The following is a 26,367-nucleotide window of genomic DNA, read 5'->3' as shown; positions in this document are numbered from 1 at the left end:
AATCTGCTCTGCCATTCCATCGTGGCTGATCCCAGATCCCACTCAACCGCATATACAGCTGCCTTCGCCATATTCTTCGACATCCTGACCAATCAGGAAACTATTAACTATCTATTTCCCTCCATAGAGGTTGCTTGACACACTCTAGTGCCTTTGAGTGTTGGTATGGAGCCCAGAGGACACCTGGGCAAGTTGATTTGAAAGTAAATTGCTGTTTTTATTGCCAAAAGAATGGTGACTGAATATCAGGCTTTGTAACCCTCTTCTCCATGTGTTTCCATTGAAATCAGTAGTTTATGTCAGGTGAGAGATTGGGCGACATGGTAACCCAGCAGTTAGTTTAACGCTGTTAAAGTGCCAGCGACCAGGGTTCCTCTGGGTGCACTGGTTTCTACCCACATTCCAAAGATGTATGTATTAGTAGATTAGTTGGTCTCATGGCTATAATTGAAATGCGCGGGCCTGCTATGCCAGAAGGGCCTGTTGCCATGAAAGAGTGAGCAAAAGCATTCAAATACTACATTTAATCCTAACCTCAAGTCAGGTACTTCTCATTGAAATATTATCAACCAGGTGATACCTCACTGACCTATCACGGTTCTCCTGGTCCTATCTGAGAAATGCAGTTCCTCTTGCATTAAAACCTAGTTGAAGTGGGATTTAATTATCATCTGGCACATTTTGAATAACTCCTCAATGTAAGACATAGTCATCAATTTCAATACTTCCTGTATGTATAGTTCCTGTACGTGGTAGATCTGCTGAAGACATTATCTTACATCCAGAAATTAAAAGGAGTGAAACATTAACTATTCCAACTCTATTTCTGTTTGAAGCTTGGAAGTCTCAGTAATGTTAGAGAACCTAAATCATCAGTGAGGCCTGTTGCTGAGCTGGTTTTCAAAGAGCAGGACATTGTGTACCTGGATTAAGAATAGTCACTGCAGCTTGAACTGCACGGCGGATGATGTTGTCCATTGCAAACATCCAGTGGGGCTTGATATTATGATGCCGTGTAACTTTATTAACCTAAAACAGCAGAAAGGTTTTTTATTTTATTGTAAAGAGAAAGAAAAGAAAAATCTAACATGAATCTGTCATTTTCATCAGTCTGCTTTCCCCATTCAATCCCTTACTTTCTCATTTTAGTTATTCTGCCTCACCATACATGTATCCATTGAACGCTGTCATTAAGGAATAAGATTGTCACTATCATTTGGCAATCCAAATTGGTAATATTTTAATGCATCTTTGGTTCTTTAGCCATCATGCTATTAAAACATTAGGGGAATGTCATTTAATGATGATTGACTAGGAACACCAGAAAGATTGCTAAAAGATAATTGCTTCTGCCAGTTTCCAGTCTATTGTCACCGCTCTATAATCTGACAGTAAGAACATGCCGAGTCTGACAGAATTACCTGGTTTGTCTCCTTGCCAATTCCACTTTGAGTAATGTTTTGTCATCACTATCCCATCCACCTTCATTTAGTACACTTCAAGGAAAAATTACCTTCTCCGTTTCCATCTAGTCAAGACTCTGTCAATTTTGTTTAGTATTCTTGTCTCTTTTTATGCTCCAAGAAATCATCTCAGGAAACAGTCTGACTCCCTACTTAAAATTCTCAATGTTGAAGCATAAAAGGTTCAAGAATACTTCTGCACAGATGGAGCTCATTTATTCTATTGCATCTTGCCTGCTCCATCTCCACACTGGAACTCTTCAGCCTAAACATCCCTCAGGATCCAAATCACATTTATTTCCAGTGATGTGCAATGTGTTGCTTTCCAGCAGTGGGACAATGCAAAGACATAGAATTACTATAAATGATGAAAGTGAACAAGTAGCACAGAAATGGAACGATGAAGTGGTGTTCAGGGGTTCACAGACTCTTCAGAAATCTTATGGCGGTGGGGAAGAAGATTTTCCACTATATTCTGAAATCTTCTGTGTTCAAACATTTGGAAGGGATGTTATCTGGAACCATTAGGAACTGACAATATCTTTGCTACTGACCGGTTCATCTGTTTAATGTCAGTTACATTACTCAACAAGGTTTCTTGCTGTGTCTCACTCATTTCTGACTTTCTGCTGCAGTTTTCCAAACTTTCCTCACTTCCTCAGTTCTTCATTAGTTTTATTCATCAGTAGCTTTTCCCCTTAACCGATGGTCTGATTTGTTTCTTTGACTCAGTTCTGCAGGTTTTCTTTACCTCTCTCCTTTGCTAGGACACGTTCCTCCTCAATCAGTTCAGTAACCAAGTATAAATATCATCCACCTTTTACCACCTTGAACTGAAACTATTTTGTTGAGTATTTCAGTCAATGAACGGTCAAATCCAGAACTGGTTTCTACACTAATTTGCTATCCTTGGTGTGTTTATGCATCAGACATAAAATCTGTGTAGGAGCCACACATCGATCTTCTATCTGCATTGTATTTTGTGTTGTGTGGTTAGTATGTTTATTATGGTAGTTAGTCACTTAGATGGGGGCTTGGAAGAAGCAAAGAGTTTTAGTTACGTCTTCATGCTTTTGTCTTTATTTCAGTCAACCTATGGGAGTAGGGGAAATATCTTTTTTGTTGACTGCTTAATAATGTTGAGGTATGCTTAAGTACACTTAATATGCCAAGACTTTATTTTGTTATAATGCTAGTTTTAGTTTTATTAGATTTTATGACTTCAAGATAGATTTGTTAGTTTGCTAATAAAGATTGAACATATTCTTCGACTTTGGAGCCTTGTTAATGGAATAGGATTGGAGAGCACGTCATACAGAATCAATCATCCCCCCCCCCCACCCTTACCTTAGTCTCTAAGCAGTATTGGTTTCCTCGAGTAGTCACTACAAGTTGCATTCAGTTTCTAACTTCCTGTGTGCTATGAAACTCTTGACCTTAGCTCTGTATAACCAACCAAGTCCTCCTTTTCAATGAACTCAAGACTTTTCTTAAGGTTACTGCAAGTCATGTGCTTTCTGAAGACCCATACGCAGCATTTCAGGAACACCTTCTTCTCCTCCACCATCAGATTTCTGAATGCTCATGAACCTATAAATACTACCTTGCTCCTCTTTTACACTATTCCTTTTGTAACTGTCCCTTCTCTGGTGGAGGGACAGTCAACTTCCGTAGCATCTTGCATGCCCAAATTCACATTCACAAACAGCCAATCAAATAATTGAAAAATAGCTATATTAAAATTTATAAAAAGACAAAGTGTATTATTTATAATAAGAAGAGCATTTAAAACTACTTAAATATTGTGCTCAGCTGATGAGCTCACAAGGGATCTAATGCTGGGTGGATTCAGGATATGGCTGGTGAGGAGCAGATGTAACAGTCAGTCTCCTTCTGTACGGTCCTTCATGTTCCATTGTTGAACAGTTGTTATGAGCCTGACGCGGCCGGAGTAAAACCTGACGATACGGGGCGATTTGAACTGTAATGGATGGCAGACAGTGGTGCTGCTGCCAACGAGCTCCAGGGATCCAGATTCAATCTTGGCCTCAGATACTGTGTGGAATTTGCACATTGATGCTCATTGTCCCTTCAACCGTGTGAATTTCCTCACAACCCTTCTCCCCACATACCCACCCCCCCACCCCTCAGAGACGTGACTTTTCCCCCCTATCATTTGGTAGGTTAACTGGCCACTGACGATTATTCCTCATGGCGAAAGAGTCAGAATTAGGTTTCATATCATTGGCATCTGTTGTGAAATTTGCTGTTTTGTGGCTGCAGTACACTGCAATACATAATAAAAATACTATAAATTACAATAAGAAAAGAGAACAGAAAAGGTAAACAGGAAGGTAGTGTACATGGGTTTATTGTCTATGATGGAGCTGGCTGTGTTTAAAACTTCCAGCAACTTTTTCAAAAATGCTCTCTACTACTGCCACAAAATGTCAAATTTCATGACATCAATGATATGTACATCAATGATAATAAACCTGATTTTGATTTAATAAATAGACCACTATGAGTCTTGTCATTTGTATTATTCTATTGTCAGAGAACTTACCGCATCCTGAAAAGCAAACAAAACTAACTGGGACTGGTTGATGGAGATGGGATCGAAATGCAAATCCAGCTTGAATTTAGATATGGCACTGGCCATCACTCTCTGCTCCGGAAAGCGAATGAAATCCCGCAGGACACTGATTATCTGCTTTATGTGATCAACTGACAGCTTAAGCTCTTCATGACCCTGGAAAATAAAATGAGCCATGTGTTCAATCTAATGAGGAAAGCTGGCGGGGAAATGACTGGAAAAACAATACAAAGGGCATCCAAAACTGAGTAAAGAGACGGAGGAAAAAACACTAATAAGATGTCTGGCTGCTCAGAATGTTAGTAACTACTGAGGTGTACATTATCTATTAATGAAGTTGTAGAAAAAAAAAAGGAGTCCTAGAGTAACATAACACAGAGGCAGGCCCTTTGGCCCATCACATTCATGCTGACCATTTTGCATATCCATGTGTGGGTTGGTGGGACTGGGCAAAATAATAGATTGGCAGGGCTGAAGGGCCTGTGACTTTAATCCCATCTGGAGGTGACGTGGGATCCCTACTTCATGGAGCTGCACACAAATCAAGCCCATGTGCACGTTCTACACTCACCCACAAATCACTGGACATGGTTCACTGCACCACGCTATTGCTAAACAGCATGCTACTCAGGTGAACGTAGTGGGAAATACATGCCCTTAATGCAGGTGTAGATATTCACCTGAAAGTGGTAGCAGGCGCTTTCCTGAGAAAGAGCAGAGAGAATTTTGAAACGTGTCAAACCAAGCTTCTCTTGATATGAGAATACCCATGCTCACATCCCAGAGGCAAGATGGAAAAATGCCTCAATCTTCAGCACTATCTGACAACCACAATTCACAAAAAGAAAACTAATTTGATTTGATTTAATTGGCTACCATCAGGGGTGATAGAACAAAACGGAAGAAAGTAAAATTGACAAAAATATTTCAAACAAATTATCTCAATTCAAAAATTTTGTTTCTCCTATTTCCTTACAATATAGCCAGCTCTCAGAACAACTCCATCAGTCCCATTCCTTTACCTATTTCTCTCTCACATATTCATCAGCTTCCCTTCATTTCTCCTACCATCTGCCTACACTTGGAGTAATTAATTCACCAACCAGCACATCTTTGGAATGTGAGAATGAGCAGGAGCAATGAGAAAAGAACAGGCATATGGATATAGGGAGATCATGCAAACTCTGCACTCACTGCATCTTCAGTAGGATGGAAGCCGAGTCACTAGAACTACAAAGTAGCAGCAATACCTCTGGTGACACAGTGCCACATCACAGGAGAAGATATTTTCAGTATGCTATATATAACAGAGTAACAAACTTAATTACTTAGCTCCAAGGAGTGTGTGAAATCCACTTACCTGTTGCAGACTTTCCAACAAGTTGGAAACAACCTTATCCTGGTCTGCGTTCAGAATTTTGTAGAGAAGGGATCTGCGCTTGCTGTCATTCTTTAGCAGGAATAAGCTTGCATCTATCTCATCAGAGGAAACAGGACTGCTTCGGTCATCCGTGGATAAAGACTCATCAGGGAGACTATATCATGGGATGGTCATTGAGGTTAGTGAGCAACCATTAACAAAAGAGCACGTTTTAAGAATATTAATGCTCAGTGCCATTTAACTAACAGTGAAGCAACTATCAATGCTTTATTTCAGATAATCTGATCAATCTGATGTATATAACAGGTTGTCACAGTAAAATACTCCTTGTGAGCAATCAGATAAAAAGGTAACAAAATAAAAGCCAAAGATGAAACCATTAGGACTTCTAGGGATGAGCAGCTGGCCAAAGCTGCCAAGAGCATTATCTGATACTCGGTGATCAAGAAAACGTCAGTCAATCTCTAGGGGAGTACAACCAACAAACTCATGCAAGCAACAGTGAATACAAGAAAAAAGGAACATGGGTACACAAATGGCCTTTCAAACCTGCTTTAATGTTGGAATATGGATGATGATGCCAATAACAGACAGAACAATTACAGAGGATAATGGGTAAACACAAGGGATTCTGCAGATGCTGAAATCCAGAGTAACACACATAAAATGCTGGAGGAAGCTTCTATGGAAAACTTTCATCAGCATCAATCGGACATCAGAAGTTTCAAGAGGAGGACACTTCAATCAGGTCCACCTCCCGAGGATGAAAGACAGGAGCGATTCGTGGCAGTGTAACACAGCTTTGACCAATGGTCTGTCAGCATTTCGGATTAAATAGTAAGAACAAATTAAAGGAAGGCAGCGGCAAGTACAGTGACTGTCGAATGAGTGGACATAGTCAGAGTGGTGATTTGAAGGCTTTAGCTCTTCAAGGTTTCAAACAGGAGGGGCTTGGCTCAAAGAAAGCAATGGAAGGAAAAATACAAACTTTTTTCTTCCATTCTTCTTTATATCTGCTCAGCTAGGACCGTAGGGATGCCACGCAGGATAGTGAAATGCTCCTCTTGCAGGATGTGGGAAGGCAGGGAGACCTCCAGTATTCCCGATGACTACGACTGCAAGAAGTGCATCCAGCTGCAGCTTCCAACAAATCGCATGGAGGAGTTGGAGCTGGAACTGGATGAACTGCGGATGATTCAGGAAGCTGAAGAGGTGATAGGTAGGATATGTAGAAAGGTAGTTACACCCAAAGTGCAGGATGTAGGAAACTGGGTGACATTCAGGAAGGGGAAAGGGGTTAAGGAGCCAGTGCAGAGCGCCCCTGTAGCCCTCCCTCTCAACTACAGGTACACCACCTTGGATACTGTTGGGGGGGAATGACCTAACAGAGGAAAGTCACAGTGGTAGGGTCTCTGCCTCAGAATCTCAGACGGAAAGGTGGAAGAAGAGGCATGTTGTGGTAATAGGGGATTCATTAGCTTGGGGAACTGACAGGAGGCGAGAACAAAACCCCTGGATGGTCTGTTGCCTACCAGGTGCCAGGGTCTGGGATGTCTTGGATCGAATCCTCAGCATTCTTAAATGGGAGGGTGAACAGTCAGAAGGCGTGGTCCATGTAGGTACCAATGATGTGGGTAGGATGAGTGACGAGGTTCTGCCTAAGGAGTTTAGGTGCTAAGTCAAAGGGCAGGACCTACAAGGTTGTGATCTCAGGATTACTCCCCATGCCATGTGCCAGTGAGGCCAGAACTAGGAAGACTATACAGTTTAATACATGGCTAAGAAGTTGGTGTGGGGGGGGGGGGGGTACACAAGATTTTTGGATCATTGGGCTCTCTTCCAGGGAAGGTGAGACCTGTATCAAAGGGACAGTTTGCACCTGAACGGGAGGGGGACCAATATCCTAGAGGGAAGGTTTGCTAATGCTGCACGATGGGGTTTAAACTAGGGTTGCAGTGGGATGGAAACCAGAGTGCCAACACAGTTAATGGAGAGGTTGTGGAGGCAGATGTTGGTAAGACCTCAGACAAAGTTAGGAATAAAAGTATTGAGCGTGGTGCAACAAAATCGAAAAAGGTGAATACATTACTGAAGGTGTTGTATCTGAATGCGTCCAGTATATAGAATAACGTAGATGATCTTGCAGCACAGTTGCAGATTAGCAGGTATGATGTTGTATGCATCACAGAATCATGTCTGAAAGATTATAGCAGGGAGCTTAATGTCCAAAGAAACACATTGTATCCAAATGTGAGGCAGGAAGGCAGAGGGGTGGCCTTACAAAATTGGTAAAAAATGAAATCAAATAATTAGAAAGAGGTAACAAAGAGCTGGAAGGTGTTGAATCATTGTGGATAGAGCTAAGGAACTGCAAGTGTAAAAAGACCCTGATGGGAGTTGTATGGAGATCCCCAGACAGTAGTCAGGATGCAGACTACAAATTACAACAGAAGGCAGAAAATGCACGCCAAAAGGGCAGTGTTGAAATAGCCATGGTGGAATTCAATATGCAGGTAATTGGAAAAATCAGGTTGGTGCTGGATTACAGGAGGGTTTCCCCAGAGTGCCTATGAGATGGCATTTTAGAGCAGCTTGCGGTTGAGACCACTAGAGGATAACCTATTCTGGATTGGGTGTTGTGCAATGAACCAAAATGGATTAAAGAGCTTAAAATAAAAGAACCCTTCAGGGAAGTGATCATACTATGACCGGATTCACCCTGAAATTTGAGAAGGAGATGCTAAAGTCAGCTGTATCAATATTACAGTGGGGTAAATGGAATTACAGAGGCATGAGAGGAGCTGGCCAGAATTGACCAGAACTGGAAAAAACACTGGCAAAACAGCAATGGCTGGAATTTCTGAAAGTAATTTAGAAGGCACAGGATATATACATTCCAAAGAGGAAGGGGTATTGTAAAGGAAAGATGACACAACCATGGCTAACGAGAGAGGTCAAAACCAACATAAAAGCCAAAGAGATGGCATATAATAGAGAAAACATTAGTGAGAAGTTAGAGGATTTGGAAGCTTTTAAAAGCCAACAGAAAGCAACTAAAAAAGTCATTAAGAAGGTAGAGATGAAGTATGAAAGGAAGCTAGCCAATAATATTAAAGAGGATACCAAAAGTTTCTTCAGATACTTAATGTGTAAAAGAAAGGCAAGAGTGGATATCAGACAATTATAGAGAGGTAGTAAATTGGTGTAGAATGAAATAGCAAATGAACTGAATAATTATTTTGCATCAGTCTTCACTGTGAAAGACACAAGCACTATGGTGGAATTTCCAGGTGTTAAGGGTGATGAGGTGTGTAAAGTTACCATTACTAGTGAGAAAGTTCTTGGGAAACTTAAAGTTCTGAAGGTAGAAAAGTCACCTGGACCAAATGGTGTACATCCCAGGGTTCTGAAAGGGGAGGCTGAAGAGATTGTGGAGGCATAAGTGATAATCTTTCCAGAATCACTAGATTCTGAAATGGTTTGAGAAGACTGGAAAATTGCAAATGTCACTCCACTCTTCAAGAAGGGAGAGAGGCAGAAGAAAGGAATCTATAGGCCAGTTAGTCTGACCTCAGTGGATGGGAAGATGTTGGAGTTGATTATTAAGGACGTGGTTTCAGGATACTTGGTGGCACATGATAAAATTGGCTGTAGTCAGGATAGTTTCGTCAAGGGAAAATCTTGCCTGACAAATCTGTTGGAGTTCTTTGAAGAAGTACCAAGCAGGATAGACAAGTTGATGTTGTGTACTTGGATTATCAGAAAGCCTTTGAAAAGTTGCCACACATGAAGCTGCTTAACAAGGTACAAGCTCATGGTATTACAGGAAATATTCTAGCATGGATAAAGCAGTGGCTGATGGGCAGGGAGCAAAGAGTGGGAATAACGGGAGCCTTTTCGGACTGGAAGGAAAAAGAAGCAGAGGCTGACAGAGAATGAGAATTATAGATGGATTAATATCATGGTTAGAAACAGGGGAGGCAACAACTACAATTTGGAGGGTCAGGGACTGTGATGGATGGAGAGACACGATCGCCCGCCCCCATGGCAAGGCATCTGAATGAATGAATTTCTGACTGGCTGCTGGTGAATAATGGTGTTCCACAGGGATTTGTGTTGGGACTGATTCTTTTCATGTTAAATGTCAATGATTTGGATGACAGAATTGATAGGTTTGTTGCAAATTTTGCAGGCGATATGAAGATAGGAGGAGGGTCATGTAATTTTGAGGAAGTAGAGAGGCTACTGAAGGACTTAGATAGATTAGGAAAATGGGCAAAGAAATGACAGATGGAATGCAGTGCTGGGAAGTGTATGGTCACGGACTTTGGTAGAAAGAATGAAAGGGTTGACTATTTTCTAGATGGAGAGAAAATACAAAAAAGGACTTGGGAGTGCTTGTACAGGATTCCCTAAAGGTTAATTTGCAGGGTTGAGTCTGTTGTGAAGAAGGCAAATGCAATGTTAGCATTCGTTTCAAGAGGACTAGAATATAAATGAAGAATGTAATGCTGAAACTTTATAAAGCACTGGTGAGGCCTCACTTGGAGTATTGTGAGCAGATTTGGGCCCCTTATCTTAGGATGTATGAAATTAGAGAGGGTTTCACAAGGGTTCAAAGGAAGTTCATGAAAATGATTCCATGACTGAATGGCTTATCATATGAAGTGCGTTTGATGGCCGTGGGCCTGTGTTTACTGGAATTCAGAAGAATGAGGGTTGACTTCATTGAAACCTATTGAACGGTGAAAGGCCTTGATAGAGTGGATGCAGAGAGGATGCTTCCTATGGTGGGACAGCCCAAGACCAGAAGGTAGAGAATCTGTGGAATTCTTCACCACATACAGCTAGGGAAGCCAAGTCCTTATGTATACTTAAGGCAGGGTTTGACAGATTCTTGATTGGTCAGGGTATGGAAGGATACGAGGAGAAGGCAGGAGATTGGGGCTGAGGGGAAAACTGGATCAGCCATGGTGAAATGGTGGAGCAGACTCGATGGACCAAATGGCCTAATTCTGCTCCTGTACTTTATGATCTCGCTTTGGACCAAGACTTCATCAGGACTAGAAAGGAAGGGAGAAGCCAAGATAACGGGTAATAGGTCTTTTGAGATTTGGTGAATGTACGATTTACAGTATATGCATTCTTTTAAGCTGTGTAATCTCCTCAAGAAGGTTTGGGCTCAGTAACTGACTTTGGGACAATAACACTTGAGTAATTTTGCTACTACCACATGGGAAAAGCGATTGGCAATATTAATTCCTCAGAGGAGAATGGGCTGGATGAATAAAACAACAACTGAAATCACTGCTGAAAGTAGATAATGCCTAGGCATCTGGCAAATGGAAGTGAGTGATGAAAGTAACCAGGCTCCTCTGACGCGTAAATTAACTTGTTGACTTGAAGTGAAGTCATTCTGACTGTCTCTTCTAATGTGAAATGAAGCTCTGTGTCTTCCTGGAATGAAAGTGTCTTCTATTTTTAGCTGAACTTTTAATACACATGTTGGGCTCTTAAAATAAATGCAAACAGCAAGTGGAAATGGTTAGCTCTGTAAATGTATCTCATGCATAACATAATAGGTACAAACTAATTTATGATGGGAATGAACAGCATGATACATTGAGTTGACATACAGTCCCTTGTGATTGCACCATGGAAACTGCACACAAAACCCTTTGCAATCTAGTTGCATTCCATATCACACATAAGCATCAAGTTTCTGAAAAGCACACATACTGATTGTGAACATGATCCGCACTGTTATCCATTTTTGCTTCGGGTAGTGAGTGGATTAGGCGGCAGCTTGCACAAGGGAAAATGCAATACACTTGACACTCAGGATTCTCTACTCAATCACAGGCAAACCCAGTGATACAGGCCATGGGAGCCTCCTCCACCAAGCCTTCAGTAAAACAGGAAGGGGCACTATCCCTTAAAGTGGTGAGACTGGGTCTGTGAGAGAGCAGGCTGAATCTTGGAAATCTAACCAGTATTGGAACCATTATTGGCTGACGCGGTCTTGAAGTCCTAAAGATTTCAGGACATAATACATAAGGGGACCTCGTGCTGTGCACCAGAAACTTGCAATCCTAAGTACCTCTTCACCCACAGGATGTAGCTTCCATTCAAGCAAATATGGAATCAGCTATGAATCTTTGCAGAGATCATCATACATTTCACATTATTGCAACTAATTCTGTATTCTTTCCCTCAAGAAAGTAAATCCTGTAATGTATTAGGGGCGCTCTATCTTGAGTTTATCCAGGGACATAAAGAGGTTTCAAATACCGAGAAAAAGAATCAAAGTGCTGGAGCAATTCAGTGAGAAAGGAAGCATGGAGAGAAATGGACAGCTGAAGACTCGGGTTGTGTCTCTTCATCTGTCAGGATGTCGAACCAGAACTGCCTAATTCCTACGGTAGATGCTGACTGACCCACTGAGCTTCTCCAGTGCTTCTTCAGATTCCAGCATCTGCTGCCTTGCATCTCCAGTTTCTCCCTCAGTTTGCTTTTGCTTACATTGACCCAACCTAATGCACATCTCGTCTGGTTTCTTGGTTTTCTATTTGGAACCAAAATTAATGTGAATTTATAATCTGGCACAGGGGATCTTGAATCACTTGCACAATTTGTGAAATCTGCATATAATGTGAACTGGGGCTCTCTTCACCCTGAAGAACACACAAAAACAATCAACCTGCCTACATTTGCTTTCTATAGAGCAGAAGGATCACATGCAGAAAACTAGGTCAGCAGAGCATCACATTGAATTGAATGTTGAAAGGCCTTGATAGAGTGGATATGGGGAGGATGTTTCCCTGTGGTGGAGGAGTCTAAGACCAGATGACATGACCTTAGCATAGAGGGACATCCTGTTAGAATAGAGAAGAGGAGGAATTTCTTAAGCTAAAGAGTGATCAACCTGTGAAATTTGTTACCATGGTGGCAAGTCACTGGGTATGTTCAAGGCAGAAGTTGATGGATTCTAGATTAGTCATGGCATGAAGGGATATGGGGAGAAGGCAGGGGATTTGGGCTGAGAAGGAAATAGATCAGCCATGATGAAATGGCACAGCAGACTCGATGGGCCGAATCACCAAATCCTGCTCCTATGCATTATAGTTTTATGAACTTCACCTAGAAGAACTGTTTGCATCACTGATGGTGAGAACGGAAGAAATGAAAGGACGTGTTGTATTGTAGAAGTCTAGAAATGTCAATGCTTTTCCCCTTGTCATTTATTTCCTCATTATGGCTCAGTTAAGATTGGAAATTTGTCCTGTGCCAAAAGATGTCTGGAGCTATTTCATTCACTAAGCATTTTTTGTAATATTTATCTTTCAATGTACACAGTTGGAGGACGGTAATACGATCATACAGGATAATGCAATGGGGTAATGTGGTCCTTGCATTACAGTCCTATCTTCTGACTGCAAACTCGGCAAGCATTTCACTCTGGCTTATTGACATTCCGCACTGAAGCCTGGAAGATCCACGCACAAAACCTATAAGCAAAACTGGTAAAATTTGGTTTTGCATTTTACCTCAGTAAAGGAGACCCTGAAACTCCGATCTGATTGTCCGAATTCAGTCCTTCATTTTTCTCGAAGAATGTGCTCTGCTTTGTGTCAAAGTCTGGTGACGTTGATCCATGATCACTGCCACTGCTGCCCCGGTTTTCACCCGGACCCAGGATCGGAAGAGAGATGCTTCGATTGGACTCTAGACAGCAAAAGACAAGGAAACAAATCATCTTCCTGCTGACCATTTCCCTTAAACCCCAGTCTGATTCCGAGCACTCAGCTTGCTACCCTGGACCAGGCTTAACTTTGCGACCATTAGTACTGAGGAAAAACAATAATTACAGCATTAAGTTCCAAACCCAATACTGGAATCCACTCCCATTCAGCAGATTGTCTGCCTCACAATTTCAGGGACTGCTTCTAGAACAGTCCATAGCAAAGCACTGGAATAGTTCAGCTGAACTGATTAAGCCAATGAATGACACCAAATTAATAATCCCTTCTGTCTGTAGGTCCATATCCATCTATTCTCTGCATATTTATTTGCCTCTTTAAGAGTCTCTGAAATACCACGATCATACCTACCTCCACACGATCTCTGGTATCACATCCCAGACACACACCATTCTGTGTAAACTAAAAGTAACTCCCACATCTCCCCCTCTCACCCTAAATGCTTGTCCTCTAGTATCAGGCATTTCAATCTTGAGCAAAAGATGCCAGCTGTCTATCTATTCCATCTCATAATCTTATGAAAGTGCTCTTTCTGTTGGTCCAGAGAGACAACTCAGGTTTGACCATACTCTCCTCATAGTGCCTACCCTCTAATCCGGGCAGCATCCTGGGAAGCCACTTCTGCATCCTGCCCAAAGCATCAACATCCTTCCCACAATGAGTAATATGCAATATGCCAGAAGTGGCCTAACTGGAGATTTATATAGCTGTAATATAACTTCTTGGCTCCTGAACTCAACACCTTAACTAATAAAGACAAATAGGCTATTTACTTTCTTTACCACCCTTTTACCTTAGACAGCCACTTTCTGAGAGCTATGGACTTAGATCCCAAGACCCTTCAGTGTATCAATACGGTTAAGGTTCCCACCATTTGCTGTGTACTCTCTGTCTTTGCAATCTTCTGTTGAGTTGTTTCTGCTCATCCTTCTCCAATTTAATCATATAATCAGTTCTTATCTCTTCTTGTAATGACATTGGATCTTTGATTACTTGCAAGACTTACCAGTCTGTTTGAAGGCAATTTTATTCTTCTTGCCCCAACTAGTCTTCCTGAGGAAGGGATCCTTTAACAGCTCTGCAGCCATGGCTCGCTTGGAAGGATCAGGCTCAAAGCAGCGTAGAATAAAAGACTTTGCATCTGTTGGCATAGATTCTGGGATTTCAGGGTGTATTTTAAACATTCCAACCTGTTGAAGAAACCCATCTTAGATAAACAGGAAAACTTCAAAACAGAGTTTGACTGTAATCCTTTAGGAGTAAAGGCATACTCTGTAACAGCAAGAAGTGACACAGTGGCAACCTTACCTTAAACATAGCTACTTGAGGCTCCCCTAATTCGTAGAAGGGTGGTTTGCCAGTTGCCATTTCAATGATTGTACAGCCCAGAGACCAAATATCTGCTGGGGCACCGTAACCTCGGGGGCCCTTGTCCATGATCTCAGGAGCCATGTATTGTAATGTGCCTAGATGGTTTGAATTAGACAAAGAAACCCATTGAAGAAAGGGAAGATTTCACCGTCAATGACACAGAAGTCCTTTTGTCACATATTAGCCATTCTACAATGAGGTACAGTGAGAGTAGAAGGAAGAATCTGATGCCTTCTTTACAGTGGGGGGGGGGGGTAAGATACCTTCCAAATAATGAGACAAAAGTGTTCGAGATTCTGGAGGAAAATTATTGTTCTTGATTTCCATGCTTAAGAAAAGCATAAGAGAAAATAAAAACAAATAAACAATGCATGCTGATGATAATTAGACAGAATACATGTTCCATATATATTAGACATATTTTAGAAACACTCCTAGCTCCAATTAATGTGGAAGAAGACCTTCTGCTTTTGAACAATTGCATAAAATAAGCAATGACAAGGCAGCAGCCAGTTTTACAAGTCTTGTAACTGCTACTTCCCTCGGCATTCTTGAGCCACAGCATAACTTTTATTTCCAAAGATATATGTTACTGATAAAATACACAGTTTTATAGTAAAGGAAGTTGCATCAGTTTCATTCAGTCTATCAAGCATATCATTACCCACCGCATACTTAAAACTTACTGCTGATTCCCAAACATTCTATCTACAGTTAGTCTGAGAGACTAACATGGGCTCTGTCCCAAGACAACCCTATAGTGTATTCCTTCCCTTAAAGCTTCCATGGCACTGCACCAAGTTTCAGCGAATTCTTCAGCACCTACTCCTGCACCCTGGAATATGCCAGTCTCCAACTATTGATTGTCAACATACCCTTACACTGGATTACCAGCAAATTTTAGGCACAGCAAACTCCGTTTTTTCACCAAGTTGATGATCTTGCAACAGATGATGCGTAACTTGGTCCATTCTTGGAAGCATCCTTAGAGCTCAGAATCCAATGTTGCACAGTTGCTCACGATCGACCCTGATGGAGATCCCAACCAAGACTTTCTGGAAAAGCCCACAGTTTGGCAGGAGCAGGATAATAACTCATCCACACCACAGCAACCTAAGAATAGTGTGCAGTAGAGATGAGACACTACCTGTGCACAGAGGTTTTCACAGGGATGGCCCCTCTTAAGATGAAGGCCTAGCTTCAGGGTTGTGGTGATGAGACATTCTGCCAAATGACTTTCACAGGGAAAGCACCCAAAATGATTCACCACCGTTTTTCTCCTGCAGACGTGTGGTGAACTAGATATACCTGTCTGACTGCTCCTGTGGCTCCTCCCACAGACCCTGCTGACTGCTCCTGTGGCTCCTCCCACAGACCCCTGTATAAAGGCGACTGTGGTCTGCTGCTCTCCCTCATTTTCCCAGGATGTAGTGTTGTTCTTCAGTCAATAAAAGCCGATATCTCACTTCCTAAGTCTCAGCGTGAGTTATTGATGGTGCATCAAGACGTTTTATGTAGACCACAGCCTGCGCTCAAAAGTATTTTTCTGCATAAACCTTTCAAAAAAGGACAGGTAAATGGAATGTTTTTAGCATTCTTGCTTTTGTTTTAACTGTTCCAGGTTAATCTTTGAAGCATTTCTTCCGGGATGAACTGGAGAACAAAGGGCCATGATATAGACAAGGGGAAAATCTAACATAACAATCTTAGGGAGGTTCGTCCACAATTAGAAAGATGGCCAGTTAATTGACATTTGATATTTGCTTTGGAAATAATCTCAGCAAAGACATTGGTTTATCTCAAGGATGTTTATCATGTTTCGTATTCCTTGTATGGTAGTTGTGCTAAGGCAAGGATAGCCTCAGGCAGTTGGAGTCAAGTAAGATCTTTGAAGTGAGACCGCTGGAGAAACCTCTGCTCACATTGGACGAGATGGGCTGGGGTGACTGAGGCAATGTGCACTCAAGCCAGACAAGGGATGCCTCTGTAGTGAGACATTTCTAGAAAGGTCTTCCTAAAACATAGTATCCCTTTACACAATAGGGGGTGCTGGAGATCGACAAGGTAAGAATAACAGAAGGATGTGAAACATATCCAACAACTAACCCTCTATTGTCCTTACTAACTTCAAAATGTCATCCGCTGTTCACTTGAAACTTCAATTGACTCTCTGTTGTGAATGGTGATTGATCTTGTGAGGAAGGAATTCAAACTTATACAGTGTATTTCAAAAGTATTCAGCCCCCACAACTATTTTCATATTATGCTGTCTCATTTTCGAAATTTAAAATATATTGAAGTAGGATTTTTGAGCTAATCTACAAAACATTGTGCATTATGTCAAAACAAAAGAAAAATTTCAAAACCTGTCAACAATTTACTAAAAATTTAAAAATTCTGAGGCTGAAGAAGTATTTAGCCCCTTTGTAATTACTCAGCTAACTTTCCACAGGTGTGATGTGTATACTACCCACTCACCCGATTTTTAATGTAGAAAATTGGAGGATCACCTGTTTTCAATGAATTCATAAGAATAAATAACCTCTCTCTCAATGGTAGGGTAGGTTTTCCACAGACCAAACCAAAACAAAAACAAAAGAACATTCAGGAGGAGTCAGGGAAATTATAATAGAGAAGCACAAGGGTACAAGACCATCTCAAAAGCACCAAACAGACCTTGGTGCTCAATGCAGTCCATTGTGAAAAAGTGGATATAATATGAAATCACAGCCACATTGCCTAGGTCAGACTGACCCTATAAACTTTGTTGCTGGAGAAGAATGGTATTTGTTAGAGAGGCTACTGTGATGTTAACAGTCACTCTGCAGATGAAAAGATGAAACATTGCTTAGAAATTACTGTAAAAGTGTGGAAGTTAGCCTTGTGGTTGGATGTCGGATGTGACTAAAGTGGAACTTTTTGGCCTTAGAACTAAGTGGTATGTGTGACATAAATCTAATACTACACACCAGCCAGGTAACACCATCTCTTCTGTAAAGTATGGTGGAGGTAGCATTATGCCATGGGGATGCTTTTCAGCAGCAGGGACTAGAAATCAGGTCATTATTAATGGGAAGGTGAATGCCACTAAATACAGAGATCCTGGATAAAAACCTGCTAGCCTCCACCAGAAAGCTTAAACTGGGGAGAAAGTTCATTTTTCAGTAGGACAACAACCCAAAGCACACTGCCAGAGCAACCATGGAGTGATACCCTTGAGAGGCCCAGTCAGAATCCTGACCTTAACCCAATCGAACACCTCTGGTAAGACCTCAAAATTGCTGTCATTCTGAGTAAGCCGCAGAAGCCAGTGGCTGCAACTAACTAGTGGTCCCCAACTGACCTGGCACAGCTTCAGCAATTTTTGCACAGATGAATGAGAAAGTCTTGCTCCATCACATTGTGCAAAGCGAATAGAGACTTATCCAAAAAGACTGTGTGTGCGTGCGTGCGTGTGTGTGTGCATCCTGAACTCTGGTGGAGTCGTCAGGGCACCGTCATGACAAGCTTTTTGCACTGATCTTTTGGTGACTGCTCATCGTACGGCGTGTCTTGGGCATCTGGAACTTGGTGGAGTCCATCCGCCCATCCCTCTCTAGGTTTTCTTTTTAATGAGGTCGAGTTGCTAGCTCGACACTCAACCCAGGCACGGATGGAGAGCGTGCAAGGGAGCCGGCTGGATTTGAACTCGGGACCTTTCGACCCAAAGTCCAGTGCTGATGCCACTACACCATCAGCCAAAAAGACTACTGGAGGTAATCGCTGTGAGAGGTGGTTCACCTCAGCACCGAGCAAAGAATACTTGGAATTGTTGACATTTCAGTTCTTGAATTTTTAGTTTTTCATACTTTACAATATTCCCTGTTTTATTTTGGGCTTTACTGTGAAAAAGCAGCATGTGATTCCCAAATAAAAATTCTCAGTTAAATTATTGAAAACCCCTGGTGGTAATGCTCATTTCTGTGAACAAAGGGATGGGGCTAAATACACTGTACAATTTACTGATAAGCCAATTCTGTACAAAAATTCTGTTCAGACTTCAGAACAGTGTGGGTGACTGGACCCATGCTGTTCCCTTTGTGCACAAGTAACATAACAGGAATGGTCGAGTCATAAGAGTGTGTGTGCTCTGGGCCCAGTTATTTTATTTTACTATCACCAACGACAGTTACTTGGAGGTTCTACCGAGACGGCTAATCCTTGACTTTGTTATATGGGAGAAAGGAATTCAGCCCTGGTATCTGATCAGCTCTATCGCAGGCTGCTCATAGGTGAGTAGGAGACTGAGTCTAAGCCTGCTGCAGGAAGGCAAATATCACTGTGTGGAGTAGTCAAGCTGTGTCACCTTAGTCACTGAAATAGGAAAGCTGTAATGTTTAACAAAAGTTGAGGTTGGAGTCCCGCACAAGGTTGCCGTGGTCCAGGTTGGAGTTTCACACGAGGTTGCCACGTCCAGGCTGGAGTTCTGCACGACGTTGCTGTGTCTGGGATGGAGTTCCACACGAGGTTGTCGTGGTTCGGGTTGGTTTCCCGCATAGAGCACAGGTACTGTGTGTGTGTGTGTGTGTGTGTGTGTGTGTGTGTGTGTGTGTGTGTGTGTGTGTGTGTGTGTGTGTGTGTGTGTGTGTGTGTGTGTGTGTGTGTGTGTGTGTGTGTGTGTGTGTGTGTGTGTGTGTGTGTGTGTGTGTGTGTGTGTGTGTGAGAGCACTCCCTGATTGTGTGTGTGCGTGAAAGTGCCGTGTCCCGGACTTCTAAAGGACTCCGATAGTGTGCATGTTTGTATGTTATGGACCAGAAAACATTAGGTATGTTGAAAAGTGTATTGTACGGTGGAATGGACTAAGGTCTGCAGATGGGTTGTTAGAGAAAAGAAAATGAGAGAAGACTGTATGGTGACCGTGATTTTTCAATGAAGATGTGAAATGCAAAAACAGTCAGATGAATCTCAGCAAAAAGCAGAGAAAGTGAGCAAAAGTTAAAGGAAAAGACAGAAACATCAGGAGAAGTTAATATCATCTACCTCAGTGCTTGAAAAGAAACAATTAACACTGGAGTCCGGTGGTGAACTAGGTGTTGTCCTCATGCCTTCCCCAGGCACGGTTTCAACAAGGCCCACACCAAGTGTCACTCAAGAGTACTTGGCGAGGCTGGCATCAGCTGGTGCCCTGCCACAGATGGAGGTTCCCAATAGCACTACGGGAGACGGGAGGTGGAGGGATGCAGAGGTGATGAGCAAAATGTTGATTTCAGTGTACCTTGAACTCATCTAGTAAGAGCCATAAGAAAATGTTTCCTTCGCACTGTAGATCGGCATAAAATACACTGTTGTACAAAAGACAAGGATGTTAATGAATACATAGAACTTGTGTGTAAATGTTTACAAAAGTACCTGGATTAACTCTAAACGTAGGGACACCCATTTTAATAAATGTTATTGTAAATAAATTGCATCCTAGCTTAAAGGAAAATACGTACTGTTACTTGTGTGAGATGAGAAGAGTTAAGTAAAATTGTGAGTATTTTACAATATTGCCAAAAGCAATTACAACATCAAAAGATTAAATCCGTTAAGTGAATGGAGACAATATTTGTAGACTTTCCAGGCTGCTTCACTATGGTCTCTGGGCAATATTGTACACTGATTTAAAGGTATTGCAAAGCTGTCCTGTACAACTTGAATATTATTTTAACTTATTGCTTTGTTTTATATTTAACCAAATTGATCGTGACCAAATTTTGGCTAATCTTACCAGATTAATTTCTGTTTAAAATTTCACTGAAAACTTTAGGGAATACTATCCTAAATGTGAAATAAATTCTAAATGGGTTTTTTGATCCAGCAAACATGGAAATGGGACAGTGAACACGGTGGGGGGTAAAACACTGGGATGTCTGAGAGGGGTATGTTTTGTTTGTGGACATCCTGGCCACTGGGCTCAACAATACCCTCAGGCAAGAAAGCTTTGATAACAGTTTCCATCTTCAGTGCCACCCACAACATAGACTACACAGTTTAAATAATCCATTCCCTAACTGTATTTAATAACTTGTACAATTTTAATATTGCCCATTGTAAAATGCCACCTAATGTAAGACCCTATGTAATTTTTCTTTGATAGCTTTATCTCCTAATTTGATACTGGAAGAAGTGGCGGCTGCATGTCATATAACAGGTAAGATAGCACAGTTACCTTCCTGCTTTGCTCGACTCAGCTGAGCCTTTTCGCCCTATCCTGGTAAATATCATTATGCCATCGAAGTAGCACATGACAACAGACACTTATGGAATCTACGTGAGTTTTTCAGCGCTTCGGAGCTCCAATAGAACACAGTGAAGTAAATATGAACCTTTCCCTGCTTTTCAATTGTTATTGTTGTTCCATGAAACATTTGAAATTTACAATGATTAATATCTGTAAATGAGAAGCCAATTCTGTAGAAAAATAGCAAATTTCTGTTCAGACTTCAGGACAGTGTGGGTGACAGGGGCCATGCTGTTTCCCTTGTGCACAAGTAAAATAACAGGAATGGTTGAGTCGTAAGAGTGTGTGTGTTCTGGGCCCACCTATTTTAATTATTTTGTTATATTAAATAAATAATATAGTCATCACTTGCTGCCTTTATTAACTTCCTGAACAGAACCCAAGTCTGCACAGTGCAGAAATGTTTACGCCGGACAAATGCTGAAGTGATCTAGTAGCTTCCCCACGTACGGGAAATGGTGAGAGTTACTCATCCACTACTTCAACACTGGAATTTGAGAAGCAGGGGTGGCACTGCTGGCTTATAGCTCCAGCAGACCAGCTTCAATGCTGACCCGTGTGCGAATTACTGTACATCTTTTTCTTCTGTAGCCATCTTCTGGTTCCCTCCCACATTCAAAGTTCAAAGTAAATTTTATTATCAGAGTACATACATGTCACCATATATAACCCTGAAGTTATTTCCCTTGTGGGCACATTCAACAATTCTATGGAGCAGTAACTATAACAGGATCAATGAAAGATCAACCAGATTCCAGCAGACCAGACTGTGCAAGTGCCAATATAAATAAATAGTAATAAATAATGAGAACATGAGGTGAAGAGCCCTTGAAAGTGAATTCATTGGTTGTGGGAACATTTCAAAGATGGGGCAAGTGAGTGTAGTTATGTCCTTTTATTCATGAGCTTGATGGTTGAGGGGTAGTAACTGTTCTTGAACCTAGTGGTGCAAGTTATGAGACTCTTGTACCTTCTACCTGATGGCAGCAGCGAGAAGAGAGCATGACCTGGGTGGTGGGGATCTCTGATGAGGGACGCTGCATTCCTATGACAGTGCTTCTTGTAGATATGCTCAATGGTTGGGAGGGCTTTATCCATGATGTATTAGGCCAAATTCACTCCTTCTTGTAGGATTTTCTGTTCAAAGATATTGGTGTTTCTGTACCAGGCTGTGATGCAGCCAGTCAACACACTCTCCACTACACACCTACAGAAGTTTGTTACAGTTTTAGATGTTTCTACTGAAAGTTATCCCAATGTAAAGCACAATGAGAATGGGTGGGAACATATAAATGATGTGATTCTACTGGGATCAATTCTAATGAGCTGAATGGCATACTTCCAAGTTGTAATGCAATATGAGAAACTTCTTATAAAGTAAGAAACCAGCACATCCAGCAGGCAATAAACACAATACCAGCTCTCTCCAGTGTTGTGACCAAACAATTTGAATCCTTTGGTCCTTACCAGTAAATGTTTCAGTACAAGGGTTCACTTCTGCCAATCGCTTCGATGTTCCAAAGTCTGAAATCTTCACCACACCACTGTATGTGTTTACAAGAACATTATCTCCCTGTAAGTACAAAGATCTTCACAGGATTAAAAATAATTGTAAGGAAATTAGCCCAGGTAACCAATATACTAGCCAAAAGGAAATTATTTTTAGCACAATTCTGCAGAAAACCAACAGTTGACAATATTTATTATTGGATACTAAGGCTATATCACGGGGAGGAATGTGGTTCAGTTCTTCAATATATCTCTACTGTTGAATCAAGTGATGGTTGTTCTGTACCTCAAACACATTTATTGGCCTTATTCCATTTCCTCTGAATCCTTAACTAAACATTTATCTCAGCCTTGAATCTTTGATTATCCCATAATAGTGTGTACATCTGCTTGAGGCTGAGTTCCTGAATTCTCCTAAAAACAATAACTAATTAACCTTTGTATGCAATCAATATGCATCAATTGCAGAAATGTAATTAAATACTGTATCTGCAGAGAAAGACTTTATGCAGGGTAACATTCTCTATTTAACATAGTTGGAATGGTGTATTGGTAATGCCATTTTGAGAATACAGTACGTATATCATCAAGTGCCTCTGAAATAGTTCCACTGAAGGACAATTTTGGTAAATTCCCAGTAAACCATCTTTTCTCTATTTAATGTACTATAGTTTACCTAAGCATCATCTTGACAATCTGATATAAACTCAGACAGGTCACAAGCCAATTCAAACCAGTCACCTTAATGTCGCGATGCACAATCTGGTTCTCATGCAGATAGTGTAGGCCCTCCAGTATCTGTCTGGTGTAAAACACAATGGTAGACACATTATCTTTCAATGGACCCCACTTTGATTTGAGGAGTGCAGAAAGGCTTCCTGTAAAGAAAAAAGACGTATACTATGAACAAAATTAAACTAAACACTTCAATGCAGCTCATTATCTCTACTGCACAATTAAGACTGTATCCTGATTTTTTTTTAAAATAAATCGTATGATACCTTTCATCTAGAAAATTACCATCCACCTCCAAAATCTGTATGTACATGGCCTTGTAACTAGTAATCAAGATCAAGCACCTTAATGCTGATAACTGTATCCTCATTCTTAAGGCAACGTTACATCCTGTGTGCTGGGGAAAGAAGGTGGCATTGCAGAATCTCCCTGTCAACTTGTTCTGAAATTCAGAAAATGGAGCTCCTTCTTCAGCACATTGCGAACTCCAGTTCCATCAGAACCAGCTATAATTATGTCCCTAACTGAATACTGCAGGATGAACGTGAATATTTTTCCAGACGAGATGCTGAAGGAACTCGGTATTCAGGGAGGGAAATGGCCAATTGACAATTCCATCTTTGTCTACTCTAGTGGGTCGCATCCTGAAACATTGACTGTTCATTTCCCTCCACAGATGTTGCCTGACCAGCTGAGTTCACCTACATCTTGTTTTTATGCCCCACATTCCAGCACCTGCAGTCTTGTGTCTCTATACATTGTATATTCTCGCGTGTTCATCCAATCACCTCAGATTTTTCCTGCTTTGATTACAGATCATCACCTAAGTTCTTTCTCTAGTTGAGCTCTAGCCTGCAGAGTGTTTCCAGCTCCTTCTGTACATATTTCTACTAGATACAGTGTTTAACTTTTGCTCTCTGGGCCAGTGTACAAATGGTCCTCCAATCAATTCAAAATGAAACCAATACATAGCTTACTCACTGGCACGTACAGCACAGTAACAGGCAATTTAACCCTTTCTAAACTTACACCAGTTATCTAACCCTCTCAACATATCCCTCAGCTACATTCTTTTTAGTCAAGTCGTCCTTTGGTGTCTCTAACTTCAGTACCTCAGACAATCCACACGATGGCAGATTACAACAAATCACTAGTTGCATGATTTCTCCAGAGTGTCTCTGGGTCACACTGTTAGCTATAGGAGGATATTGAACAAACTTGGATTTTGTTTTCTCTGCAACTGAAGCGGCAGGGGTGCAATCAGATAAAAGTATATAAAATTATGAGAAGCATAGATAGATCAGAAGGAGGAAATACCAAATACTTGAGGGCGTAGGTTTAAGGTGAGAGGAGGGAAGCTTACAGGAGATTTACAAGGAAAGCAGAGAGGGTAGCAGTGACAGGCTTCAAGTGGCTGTTAGAAACCTGGTGGAATGGTGTGGAACATAAGCAAAGTGCAATTTAACAGAGACAAGTGCAGGGAGATCCATTTTGGTAGGAAGAATAAGTGAAGACAAGAAGTAAATTATCATTCTGAAAGGTGTTCAGGAACACAGCATTCTTGTGCACAGAATTTGAAGGTAGCAGTACAGACTGAAAAATAGATCAAAAGGAAACATACAAGATCACAGGTTTTATATATGCAGCCTCGGAGAATAAAAGTGTTGAGCTCCTGTAAAGCACTGGTTACAAGAAGAGTACTGCCTCTGGTTATTAGATTCTGATTCTGATGTAAGCCATTATTTTACTCTCTGCATTGATGCTGCCTGGGCTGCTGAATTACCTCCTGCATTTTGTGCCTTATTAGTTCCATGTCTGGTTACTGCATGTCAGGAAAGGCACAAAGGCTTGGATCAACTTGTTGGAGTGGTCTAAGGGACAGTGCCGACAGAAAAGATTTTCTCCACCGAGAAGAAAAGATTGGCAGATTGACAGAAGGTTTGACAAACATGTCCAAAATCATCAAATGTCCAGACAGTGTGAAAAAACATTTTCCAGTGGTGAAAAGGTTGAATACTAGAAGGTGAGATCTAAAGAGTGGGTACAGGCACAATGAAAGACCTTTCTCATGCAGGAATGCAGGCCACCGCAAGATAATGAACGGGTTCTATTTTCACAGACGTCATATGTCAAAAAACACTGAAAACCACTCAATTTCATAAACACACCGCTGCCAATAAATGGCGTCAAAAACACAGTACGCACTGGTTAGCACAACACTTTGCAGTACAGGCAACCCGTGTTCAATTCCTGCTGCTGCCAGTAAGGAGTTTGGACATTCTCCCTGTGAACGCGTGAGTTTCCTCCGGGTGCTCGGGCTCCTCCCACAGTCCAAAGACATGCTGGTTGGTAAATTAATTGGCCCTTGTAAATTGTCCTGTGATTAGGCTCAGATTAAATCAGGGGATTGCTGGGTGGCATGTCTCGATGGGCTGGAAGGGACTATTCTGTGCTGTATCTCAATAGATAAATAAGTAAATGAGCCTGCAAGGTTGCTAAGAAGAATTACTAAAAGTGGAGTAAACTAGTTCTGCGGTTTATTGGAATGAGTGTATGCATGTACGTTGGAGTTTTGAACTTATTATGGTAGCTAGTCCATGCATTGGGGTCTCCAGACCCCAAGTGCTTGTAACTTGGGGATGGCCTGAGGTTATGTTCTGGATCTCACTGTCTGAATGCAGTCAAAGTGGAGCATGGTCAGTGCAACACTTATTAGCAGCAGCTGTAAAATCAGGGTTCGATTCCTGCCTTTGTCTAGAAGGAGCTTACACATGATCCTGTGGCAGCGTGGGTTTCCTCCAGGTGCTCCAGTTTCCTCCCACATTCCAAAGACATATGGTTAGGATTAGTGAGGTTTGACGTACTATGTTGGCACAGGAAGTGTGGTGACACTAGTCGGCTTCCCAGCACTGATATGATTTGATGCAAACAATGCATTTCACTGTGTGTTTCAATGTCCGGTGAGAAGTAAAGCTAACCTTGAAGTTAAGAGGGAACTGAATTCATGCTCAAACAGTGGAAGGTGCCCAGGGCACTCTTCAATGGTAGGCTGCAGAAGCAGATATGGCAGCAAAATTTATAAAGCATTTAGAGATACTGTATACATGAAGAGGATCAAAACGTGCAGGACTATGGGGAAAGAACTGCAGCTGGTACCGACTGGATCATTTCAGCAGACGGTGGATACAGACGCAGCAAATCCAAAAGGGCTCCCTACATTACTGTCATGATTCTATTCTGGTTTGTTAAAAGACTAAATCTCCTTTTTCAGCAGAATGTGAAACCTAAT

General features: G+C 41.5%; 1 protein-coding gene across 4 annotated transcripts in view; it reads right to left on the bottom strand.

Moving 5' to 3' along the window:
* LOC140727894 (mitogen-activated protein kinase kinase kinase 15-like) overlaps positions 1–26,367 on the bottom strand; it is a 136,581-nt gene that overhangs the window by 14,875 nt on the left and 95,339 nt on the right. For all 4 annotated transcript variants that reach the window (XM_073045829.1, XM_073045830.1, XM_073045832.1 and 1 more), the window contains exons 16-23: positions 23,085–23,221; positions 22,302–22,407; positions 14,509–14,666; positions 14,207–14,390; positions 12,988–13,165; positions 5,420–5,594; positions 4,030–4,215; positions 924–1,029 (exon numbers count right to left, since the gene is read on the bottom strand). In XM_073045829.1, the coding sequence (XP_072901930.1) occupies positions 924–1,029; positions 4,030–4,215; positions 5,420–5,594; positions 12,988–13,165; positions 14,207–14,390; positions 14,509–14,666; positions 22,302–22,407; positions 23,085–23,221 (1,230 nt within the window). The remainder of the gene's footprint in view (positions 1–923; positions 1,030–4,029; positions 4,216–5,419; positions 5,595–12,987; positions 13,166–14,206; positions 14,391–14,508; positions 14,667–22,301; positions 22,408–23,084; positions 23,222–26,367) is intronic.

Source organism: Hemitrygon akajei, chromosome 5 (genome assembly GCF_048418815.1).
Source record: "Hemitrygon akajei chromosome 5, sHemAka1.3, whole genome shotgun sequence".
In the NCBI taxonomy this organism is placed as follows: domain Eukaryota; kingdom Metazoa; phylum Chordata; class Chondrichthyes; order Myliobatiformes; family Dasyatidae; genus Hemitrygon; species Hemitrygon akajei.
Note: the sequence above shows the minus strand (reverse complement) of the source record. Positions and strands in the feature narration are given on the sequence as shown.